At 36.0% G+C, this 12,101-nt stretch overlaps 1 protein-coding gene across 21 annotated transcripts in view; it reads right to left on the bottom strand.

The window, feature by feature from the left end:
- Positions 1 to 12,101, bottom strand: part of MLIP (muscular LMNA interacting protein) — a 293,059-nt gene that overhangs the window by 125,116 nt on the left and 155,842 nt on the right. For 17 of the 21 annotated variants that reach the window (XM_067753439.1, XM_067753451.1, XM_067753456.1 and 14 more), the window contains one exon: positions 6,101 to 6,172. The exons of the other annotated variants lie outside the window; for them this stretch is intronic. In XM_067753439.1, coding sequence (XP_067609540.1) covers positions 6,101 to 6,172 — 72 coding nt within the window. The remainder of the gene's footprint in view (positions 1 to 6,100; positions 6,173 to 12,101) is intronic. 21 annotated transcript variants of the gene reach the window in all.

The raw sequence follows: 12,101 nt of genomic DNA, 5'->3' as shown, positions 1-12,101 counted from the left end.
AAATGGAACATGCTTTGAATCCTAATTTTTTTTTTTTTTTTTGCGGTACGCGGGCCTCTCACTGTTGTGGCCTCTCCCGTTGCGGAGCACAGACTCCGGATGCTCAGGCTCAGCGGCCATGGCTCACAGGCCCAGCCGCTCCGTGGCATGTGGGATCTTCCTGGACCGGGGCATGAACCCGTGTCCCCTGCATCGGCAGGCCGACTCTCAACCACTGCGCCTCCAGGGAAGCCCTGAATCCTATTTTTAAAGATTCTTAACTAATGGTTAGAAATAGTCTCATTAAAAGTTATATTTTACTCAGCACAACCAACTTTGGGGCCCAGTTTTTGAAAAGAGACATAGTGAATCTCCTTTTAGAAGAAAATAGTTTCTGAGCTCAGCATGACATTATAATTAAGAGGCAAGAACTAGGAGCAAGCATTGTAAATCAAAGTCTTTATGAGAGTATATGACCGCACACTGTAATAGGTGTTCCCCATCCAAAAGGAGCATCTCTCATGGAATTGCAAACACTGTTAAGTCAGATATATTGAATCAGCAGACTGATTAGAACCTGCTCTCTTTGGAAATAGGATTAAGTTCTAAAAATCTGAAAATAGAATGAATTAGTTGCACTCTAAGAGTTAGAAAGTGAACTGCTTCCAAAGAGAGGATACTCTAAAAGGGCTTGTAAACTTTTTGTGATGCCTGGACTATCTAACTGGATTGGATTTCAAAAATTGAATGGGCGAGTACTGTATTTTAATAATGATAAAATTAACCTCCCAAAAAACAATTCAGGCAGAAACCCCAAAACTGCTATACTTTGTTAATCTGACCAGCTATTTGGTAGAATAAATCCTGTGAGAACAAGAGATTTGCTTGATTTTCAGTCATTAATACAAAACCATTTGTAGGATTGGAGATATTCTCAGCTAAATAAATCTCATTTTGATTCTCTAGTTGGAGATTCAGGTCTGAATAGCATTCAGGTCTGAAGAAAAGGGGGAAATGTATGCTGTAAGCCAAAGGGGCCTCCAATATATAAAATTACAGCTTCTTTAAAGGTCTAGGAATATTTATCAGCAGATTATTTTCATATGATTGGTTTAAAAATTTCAAGAATTGAGGAAATTTACTTGGTGTTTTTAATCCCAAGATCTCTGGAGGGTTAAATGTCTGTTCTTCTCACCCAGAAGGAAGGGAGTTTTGGCAAGTCATTACGGCCAGTTTCAAACCTGTTCCTGAAGACTTAATGGCAAAGCCACCAGACTTTTTCTTCGTTTAATCAAGTATATCAGAAGGGTGTTCCTGATTCCCAGCCAGCACCTCCTCTACTGTAATTCACCACCTCTCTTTTAATAACTCAAAAAATTGGGCTGCTTTGTAAATCCTCACTAACTCAAGTCTTGTCAGAACTAAGCTATTTCCAATTCCCTTTAACTGTTCCTCATTAAAAAAATAAAAATAAATAAATAAATAAACTTTTGCTGCTCTAATTTAATGAAGATTTAAATATATTCTAGCAAGTAATAAAAAATTATCCAAAACATCACCTCTTGCTCAATATTTCACTTTAGCTAATTGATGTCACTGTTGCATGGTGAACAGGGAAAAGCTAGGGGATAATCAGATCCCACTTAAGGTCCATTTCAACAACTCACTAGCCCTGCAGCTTTGGGAAACTTAGTTGACATTTTGGAGCATCAAAATTTTCACAGAGTTGTGAGGATAGTAAAGCATTTAGCTCAGTGTCTGACAGCTAAAGTACTCAGTATGGCAGCCATTGTGATTGTATTATTTAACCATTAAAAATTACCAAGTCTAAAACCAACTTACTTTCCTTGTAGCAGAAGGCCTTTTATATCTTTTCCATGGAATTAGAATTGATGAAGCTTATTCTACCCTAAAGGAAGACGCTTATCATCATCCTAATTGCCATATACGAGGCCCCCTTATTTTTACAATCCTATGAGCAAAAAATTGCTTTAAAATCGTGTGGAGTAAAATTGGAAATTTAAGAGACCTACCCAGGTGCAAACTAAATTAATTCATTCAATGAATGTTTAACAAAAACGACTATGTTTTCTCAAATAGTTTATAGTAGAAAAAAAAAAAACCAGTATGCATACTTTAATATGGTTTACTAAGCGCCTTAAAAGAAATAGTTGCATGGTAGACAACTGCCCAAGAAGAACCAATTGGTATAGATTTGGGTCCTGGGCACTTTTCCATTGTTAAAGAAATTGGGAACACATTTACTTCTTGAACTAACCTAAATTAAGAGATGTCTCTCTAGTCTAGACCATATGCTAATTCGGTAACCAGATTTTGTTAAATTTTTGAGACATGCAAAGATCCTAAAATAGTCTCACCCAAAGACATATGTTTAATCAGATTGGAGTTTACCAACTCATGTTTTAAAAAATTAAACTGGCAACTTAGAATAAAATGATTTGACAATTGACAAGATATCTCAAATCTTTACCTTTCTATTTTTGTAGCACAGTTTTTACTACTGTCTTCAAAACAGTTGTTCTTTATCCTCCTTCCACCAGGAAAAATAAAATAATTTTTCTCCTGTGACTTTCATTTAAATAATTAATCCTATAATTTATAGGTGCTATTTATAAAATTGAGCTACTCTAAAATTCTTTCAAACACATTAAGCTTATGAATTAAATGCATAGTGATATCATTTGTTGAGAAACAGTACCTAACCGTAGCCTTGATTTTATCCTGAGAAATAATTGTGAGGAAGGGAACAGATAAATTACTTACAAGGAAAAAGTGTATTCTTTCATGGAAAAAAATTACTCTGAGACAATATATATTCGCAATATTTGATTTCAAGGAAATATCCCTTCATCTTTCCTTCCCTTAATACAATTGCTCAATAAAAATAATAATCCATTTATTTAGAATATTAAAATGTGCCCTTCAGTTTAATTTTAACTTTTTACCTATTGCTATCAGACTCAGATGATTAAGAAGAAAAATTAGTCAATAAGAGAGAGAGAGATCTTCAACATTCTCTGAAAAGGACAGCAGTACCCACATTGAGACTAAAAAATAATGTCTATATCAAACTTATTTCCTCTACAGAGTCCAGTATATTGTTGAACATATTGTAATAAGGACAGTCACAAATGCACGTTCATCTGATTATTTTGTTCCTGCTTTATAATCACTTGTATTACATCCTCATCTCAATCTTAGAGAAGATGATTATTGGCAGGAGATTAAGTCAAAGACCCCAACACCAACACATTAAAATATGATGGCTGTAAAGCCTTAGTTAAGGCTTTAGTTAAAAATTCTTCCCTCCTAAAAGTTCATAGGGGAAAAAATGATAGAAAACGGAATAAGCTATAAATTTAAGTTTGACACAGACAATAAATTACAGAATTGAAGTATCAGAAACCTCATGTCCCCTGCCAATAAAATGTACTCTTTTGAAAATTATGGGCTTCATCAACGGGTGATTAAAACTGAAACCAATCCAAGGATTCGATGAAAGCTTAATGTCTGATTGGAAGGGATGCCTGTATTTCAATTTGGAGAAAATTTTGCTTTTAAAAATAGTATTATTTTTTAAAGTGATTCTGGTTCCTCATTAATTATACTATATGCTATAAAACAGAATGTGGTTTAAAAAATCTGGTTGGGGGAGAGAATTAATTGTCCATCTATCTTAAGACGAAGTAAATGTGCTTTTTCTATCTTCAAGGCGTTCCACAGCACAGACCCTAACAGAATATTGTAATGACACTGCGTCATCATCCTACCCCCTAATTGTGCTGTTCTGTAAGATATTAAAGGGATCTCAGAAAAGCTTCTGTGATTTAAAATATTCCAAAATGTTAAGCCTCTCCCAAATAGATGAGTCTCTGATGATTATAGTTTTAATTTACTCACTCAACTCAGAAATAAGTCCCTTTGATTTTAATGGCATAGGATGAGTTCTATTGTATAAACAGATGGGCAAAAAGATAGAAATTACCAGATTTATTTTTTAAAAACAACAACCATGAAAGAAACAGCACAATACCATTCAAGAAATATTACTGAAAATAGAAATAAACTCTCATAAATCTTGGGATAATACTTTTGTTATTTAAAAATTCTTACAAAGTAAAATCTCTTATTGAGGAATACATAACATGGGAAAGCCAGCAAAAAAAAAAAAAGTGGAATTATAAAAGGCTCTAAAGAAAAACAAACATCATGTTATATCCTGTGACCTTTGAAGAATTCAAATATTTATTGTCCAAAACCAACATCTTAGCCAAGAGACCATTATCCACACTAGATAATTTTATTAGATATTTTAAATTAGATATCATGATATTTAAACTTAGATATTTTAAACTAGATATCATGATATTTACATGTTGTGGTACTAAAAATAAAAATAATAATTTTACTGAAGAGTATGTTTTATTCAAAATTAAAAACACAAAACCTCTCCCAAATGAACTTGCATTAGGTTCAATGCAAAGCGATACCACCATAGACATTTATGAAATGGGTTTGTGATGCAATTTGAAATTAAGCTAATCATTCCTCATTTTTAATGACTGACTAATGGATTATAATCTCTAAAATCCACTGAATTGGAAGAGAAGAGAGCTGGCCAGCACGAGGGAAGGACACTGTGGCAGAACAGCCCCTATTCTCTCTTCCTGGCTACTGAGTGGGAGAGCTTCTCCTATTTCTGTGAAGGCAGGCACTTGTGACCAGATTTTGGAAATGTCCATCTGAAATGGGGAGAAGGTCTATGGTGAGGGACCACTTCTACTATGACTCCACATAATATTTAACTCTAGAAAATAGGATAAGGGGCATCTGGTAAAGGTGTCACTTCTTGAAGCCTCCTGAAACCTCCTGAAATTGGTGTTTTACGCCCATCTCATCTTTCAATGAACCATAGAAGGTCAAAATTCAGAAGAGAAGCTAGAGAAAAAGTTACAGATGGCCCCCTCACCTCCCACCTCCAGTTCAAGGCATTCAGATATATAGAGCATAGACTCTGGGCCACAGGTGGATAATTGGGAATTTGTTATCAGAGATACATGATATAAGAGATACTGCCAACCAGTGTTCACCTATATACCACTTAGAATATCCCACTAACAATTCCTACTTTTTTAGACAAAAGAATATATAACAGTTTTATTCTCCAGATCATGCTAAAATAACAAGAATATAGGCTCATAAGCCAGTGGTCAAAATACCACCTAGTTGCAAACATTAACATTCTGACAAATTATAACATTATTTGAAACACTATAATTGCACAGAAAAAAAATGGGCTTCATGCAAAGATAAATTGCCAAAATAAATATCATAAAAATAACATAAGAAATGTATCATGTCATAGACTTGGTAATTGATTTCACTTCAATTCTGATATGATCCTCCACTGGGGCTTCATTTGAGTATTTGTAATGACTTATGAAACAAGGGGCTTTAATTTAATTTACCTACTGAAGCAGAATCCTGTAATTTTATAGTTAATGACTCAATAGCAAGTCAAAAATACCCTGGAGCCATGTAAAAGTAGCTGGGTCATTGGAAGGGATCTCAACCCCTCCCTCCCATTCATGGAGGTCAGATCAATGGCTGAGGAAAATGGATAAAGATGTTCAGACCGTGATGGGATTTAAGAGGCTAAGTTGGATGTTTGGCTATAATATTTCCACTCTGTGGAAGCCACTATTAATCATCAAATTTCAAAGGTGGCCAGTTGCCCACACGTAACCCCATTTTACCTCTACTCTATTGATCAATGTGAATAGAGGTAGAAGCTCTTAAATATTAATAACCATTTAAAATTCCAAAGGACAGGGATGTACCCAAATCTGAATCAAGTTTCTCAGAGCTGCTTAGTAGCTTGGATAACCCCAGGCTCCTACCAAGACTCTACCAATAAATCAGTGATGTCTCCGATTCTATCCAAGATGCTTTCACTACGTTATCCTAAACTAAGAGCAGCATTTTATTTTAGTAAAGGCAGAACTTGAAAACAGAATTTTTTTTTAAACATAACAAAAATGACATAAGCAATTTTAGAAAACATCACCAAAATTCACTCTGCTTCTGAGCCAACACTGACCTTCTGTTCCAAAAGCAATGTGTTTGTTGGGATTGCTGCAAAAGCCTTGTAGCTGGACTTGGTCTTGTATTGCTAGAATGGGGGTAACCAGAAAGCAAGAGTGGAGTTGAAAAGGGGAAAGAACGTGACATAAATTTAGACTAGTTCTACCAAGTTAAATCACATGTTATCAAATGAAGAAAACAGTGATTATGCTTCAACAACTTGTTTTTGACAGAAAAAAATTAGTTTATCATGTTAATATTTTATTAGAATGAGAAGCAAAGAAATATCACAGTAAAATATCAGCCTAGGGATTATAGGCAAGTATATGCTATATCATTTCAGAACTTAAAAACATTCATTTTTACAAAGTTATATATAGATTTCTCATTAGCAGCATACCCTGAGAAGAATACTATTGTATAAATATTTGGGTTATTTTTGCTTGATTCTCAAAGGAAAGCAATTCTTTTTTTATAGTGTCATAATTAACAAATATTATGCCAATAAGTTTAATTGAACTCAATACATTCTCTTGCATCATTCATAAAAACAATGATCAGAACACGTAAAATTTAGCAGTAATTTTTAGAGAGTAGTATATTTTGAATAGAAGTGATATCAGCAGTTTAACTCCATAATGGAAAAACTAGAAGGCCGTGCTCTTGATCTTAATTTCATTTTTTTAAACCTCATCACCCTTTCCTGCACTTTCTAATACAGTGATGTTAATGAATCAAACGATAAAACATTCTGAGTTTTCTTTTTTTTTTTTTTTTTGCGGTACGAGGGCCTCTCACTGTTGTGGCCTCTCCCATTGCAGAGCACAGGCTCCAGATGTGCAGGCTCAGCGGCCATGGCTCACGGGCCTAGCCGCTCCACGTCATGTGGGATCCTCCCGGACCAGGGCAAGAACCCATGTTCCCTGCATCGGCAGGCGGACTCTCAACCACTGCGCCACCAGGGAAGCCCAACATTCTGAGTTTTAAGTAAAACTCAGAGTAATCTAGTTCAGTTTTGGGAAGTATTTGGGGGAGAGGGTTGAGCATGAGAAAGTTGTAGAAACCAGTATCATATACATAACCAAAGGCCCAGTTTTGATATTGTTCTGGGTCCCAAGCTGCTTAACTAAGCTCAAGGTTCCTCTCACTTAAAAAGCTCTCAGGCAACTTCCCCACTCGCCCAGAGCCAGCGGGAAACTGGCACACAGCTCCAGGCTGTCTTCGTCCCCTGGAAAGAAGACCAAAGGATCTACAGAAGAAGACATGGTAATCAAGTAAAATAAAACCTTGAATTTTATGGATGGGATTGGTGTACCCTCATTCAACAGGTGTGAGGAAGGTAAGAGGCTGGCACATTCATATTCCTTAGGAAGAAGTTCAAGTAGAAAAAAATCAAAATGCCAGACCTGGAAGAAGAAAGTCTCTGGTCCCTTCAAGACTTGAGCTTACCTACTGAAGCAGAATTCTGTAATTTTATAATTAATGACTAAAGTCATTAATTATAAGTCTCTCTATTGATCCAGCACTGCTATGGTCTCCAGAAAATAATGTATTTGGATAAGTACTAAAATAAAATGCCATCTCAGCATGTGGAATTAAAGCTGACATCTATGACTAGGCGAATAACATGCATTGCCTCATTTAATTTTGCAGAATCCCTATAACTAAAGAGTCATTAGGAAAAGAAGATGTGGTGAGCTCAGGTGACTCATTTAAGACCACAGCCCATAAAAAACAAACAGATTTGGGATCTAGGTCCATCTGGATCCAATATCCATGCTTCTCTATAAGATACTTTTTCCCAAGGAATATCTAAACAGACAAATAATGCAGAATAAAATATGTTATTAATACTCCACAATGGTTTGTGGATATTTAACTGTAGCAATAGTTGCAACAATAATAATAGATAACAATCACTACAAGCCAGGTACTCTTCTGAAACCTTAATGTGTATTATCTCATTTAGTTTTCACAACAAACCTATTATGTAGGTATTACATTGTGTTTACCTTATATATGGAAACTAAAACAAACAGATGTTAAGAAACTTATCCAGGGTCACTAGCTACTAAATCATAGCTGGGATTTGGACAAGGGTGCTCCAGCTCAACAACTGTGATTTACCTGCCATATGCTCTTGCCTCTCCTTTCAGGATGCGTGATCATTTATAATGCTTGTTCTCCTATCCACAGCTGTCCTAAAGAATATAGTTGACGAAGCCTCTACAGAGCAATATCTTATTATAAATGTAATGCCATATAATCTTAGAATTAGAAGTGATATTGAAGGCAATCTGTTTCAACCCCCTCATCCAAGGCATCAATCTCTCTGATTCTCTGTTCAGGCACACCATGAACAATTGCCTACCTCCCAAGGCAGCACATTTAGGTCTAATTGTTAGAATTGGTACAAAATTCCCCTTTATATTGAGCCAAAATATGTTTCCTGCTAACTTACTCCTATAGGACTTTGGTCCTCTTTTTCCCTGCTTGGACTAAAAGCTCTCTTCTGTGTGATAGTTATACTGCTGTTTCCACCTACCCCTTCCTTACTGATCCTCAGCTGAAGAATTTCACTATCCCTTTCCTCTGTCAATATTCCTTTAAATATTTTTAATTTAATTTTTATTTTATATTAGATTATAGTTGATTTACAATGTGTAAAAAAATGATACAAATGAACGTATTTATAAAACAGAGTCACAGACTTCAAAAAAAATATGGGGACTTCCCTGGTGGCGCAGTGGTTAAGAATCTGCCTGCCAGTGCAGGGGACACGGGTTTGAGCCCTGGTCCGGGAGGATCCCACATGCCACGGAGCAACTAAACCCGTGTGCCACAGCTACTGAGCCTGCACTTTAGAGCCGATGAGCCATAGTTACTGAGCCCACGTGCCACAGCTACTGAAGCCCACACACCTAGAACCCATGCAATGCAACAAAAGAAGCCACTGCAATGAGAAGCCCGCACTCTGCAACGAAGAGTAGCCCCCACTGGCCACAACTAGAGAAAGCCCACACGCAGCAGTGAAGACCCTACGTAGCCAAGAAATAAAAAAAAATTAAAAATAAAATAAAAGAACATTTACATTTCTTCTAAAAACAAATAAAAAATAAAAATTTATGGTTACCAAAGTGGAAACGTGGGGAGAAGGATAAATTAGGAATTTGGGATTAACACACTATTATATATAAATTTTTTAAAGGTGTGTATATCTAGATGTATTTTTAACACAAAGTAGAATATCATCATCACTGACATGATATTGACAATAAACTCAATTAATACAGTGAAGATGATACTCATTGGCATTGCCTCCTTGGTTTTTGTGGTGTGTTTAGAATACACAGAATGAAGTTGAGGTCATTTTATATTGTTGGATCACATTGTGTATGCTATTACCTAAAATTTCTAATCCTTTCATCTTTTTCTTAACATTTGTTGAAATTAACCTCTATCCTGTAGTTATGTTTTTTTCCTTCTAGATCCAAAAATAGTACTTTAGGTATTATCTCTATCCAATTTCACTGATTAGATTTGTCAGTCATTGTAAACTGCAAAGATAATAATTTTATATTATTTCATGAACCATTTTTTAGGCATATCATCTTTATCTTCATTCAAGTCACATACAAGGATAGGGAGCTCTTGCCTACTGCATTCTGCCAACCTGGTGGGCATCAATCCATCTTGTAAATTTATTTGGATACGGCAGTTCAACTAATAGATTCACTCAACAAAATATTATTGAGTATCTACTTTGTGACATGCATTGCTCTAAGTATTGGTGATTCAGCAGTAAACAAACACACAAAGCCTTTACTCTCTAGAGCTTACATCTTAATGAATTGAAACAAATAATAAACAAACAAATAAATAAGAAAGCAAAAGAAAAGCCATAGAGAGGTAATAATATGCATAAAATTAAAATAAGGTGATGAGATAGACAGTGATCTCGAGGATGCTTCGGATTAAGCATTCAGAATTCACAGAAATATATCACTACTTCTCAAATATCTCTCCTTGTTCAAGATATCATGAAAGACATCACAAAAGCTAGAAGCTGGAAAGAATTCAATAAATGTCTTTTGCTGAAGAAAATGTCTGACTTCCAGTTATAACTGTTTTGGTAAACATTCACAACCTAAGAATTTGCCATAATTTTCAGAATTTACCTTCCATTTTTTGTGTTAAAAAAACAGCTTGCTTCTTTTTTCTGGTAAATCTCCTCTTTCCCATCATTTACAATACTTCTTTTGCAATAAAATTAGAAATTTCATGTGTTTTTGAGATACGATTTATCTAGACCAGGAGATATGAACTTATTTAGAGCAACTAGTTGTCCTTTCTAGTTCTTCATCTATCTTGGGCTTTATGCATCTCTAAGACATATGTAGCCTTTCCTTCTCAGTCCAAACATCATTCTTGTTGCCATAAGAGATACTTTTTGTGTTCAGTATATTTCTTTTAGGTTCTCCTAACAATATCCAAATTTGGAGCATATTTCTTTTTTAGTATGTCAAGGCTTCCAGGTATGAAAGCAAATTCATTTGTTTCCCTTCCTTGGCTTAAAATTACAGATCACTCTAGTCACTGTAATTATAACTTAAATAATAAGAATAGGCTGTAATATTACAGGCTGGAATCACCATTAGCTAGTCATACAAGGTAGAACCGACCAGCCTGACTTTGAATCCAGCAAAAAATTCAGTGATAACTACTATATCTCTGCAATTTGCAATCTATGTTTTTAGTCATCTTTCCATAAATATCTGTTAAATATTCACTACATAACAGGTACAGGGCAAAGTTTAGGTTTAAAAAAGGAAATTGGGGCTTCCCTGGTGGTGCAGCGGTTGAGAGTCCGCCTGCCGATGCAGGGGACACGGGTTCGTGCCCCGGTCCAGGAAGATCCCACATGGCGCGGAGCGGCTGGGCCCGTGAGCCATGGCTGCTGAGCCTGAGCATCCGGAGCCTGTGCTCCGCAGCGGGAGAGGCCGCGACGGTGAGAGGCCCGTGTACCACAAAAAAAAAAAAAAAAAAGGAAATTGCATTTTGTATGTAAGTTTATCAGAGCTAATTCTATTTATAGGCAGTGCTAGATATTGTAACATAAATCTTGGGTGTGAAGGTGGGGATAGCAAGAACACACCCTTCCCCTTCAGAAAATATTTCCCACCACTCTCCTCACCACCACCCCCATCACTGACACATAAAATTCACCACAGGCTCTAGTAATAAAGACCTATGAGATCTCAAAACAAACTGTACTATTTGCCTTGAGAATCAGGGATTTGAACTCATGGTTACACTTTAAGTACAGGTAAATGGCAGAACCTCAAATTACATAAACAACAAGACCCTGAGGAAGGGCCTGACCATACTCTCTCAAGAAGCATCACCTCCTTGGATGTCACCCTTTCAAAGAAACCTATCTCCGCCACCCAACATAAATTGGTGACAACCACCTCTTACCCTGCTATACTTTTCTCTATACTTATGATCTTCTAACATACAAGAAAATTTACTTATTGGGGAGGGGGAGGGTCGTGGACTGTTTCTCTTTCACTATAGAATATAAATGTTCTTTTAGCAGGCATTTTTTGCAATTTTATTTGTTTCAGCATCTTCACAACTTTGAAACTTGTACATAATGAGCACTCAATACGTATTTATTTTACAAATGAGTGATTTTTTTTGAACTCAGATTGACCATTTTTGCTCATAGAGGTACATTTCATTCCGTTCCCAGATTATGTAAGGATCAGCTGAAATGGAGAAAGTCACATAGAGGCTTGTAACCACCAAGTTTTCAGTGTGATATACTTGGAAATGTTATGATGCCTTAAAAGAATGAGAGTTTATAAATAAAACATCAACTATAAAAGTTCATAAAATATCTAAAAGCTCCCAACTGATTCCCTAACCAATCCATGTGTCCATCTAGCTTTCAGGCCAGGACAGTGACACCACTGGAGCCCGCACAGAGCTTCAGACAATCATCATTGAGGGGC

This window comes from Pseudorca crassidens, chromosome 10 (genome assembly GCF_039906515.1).
Source record: "Pseudorca crassidens isolate mPseCra1 chromosome 10, mPseCra1.hap1, whole genome shotgun sequence".
Lineage (NCBI taxonomy): Eukaryota > Metazoa > Chordata > Mammalia > Artiodactyla > Delphinidae > Pseudorca > Pseudorca crassidens.
Note: the sequence above shows the minus strand (reverse complement) of the source record. Positions and strands in the feature narration are given on the sequence as shown.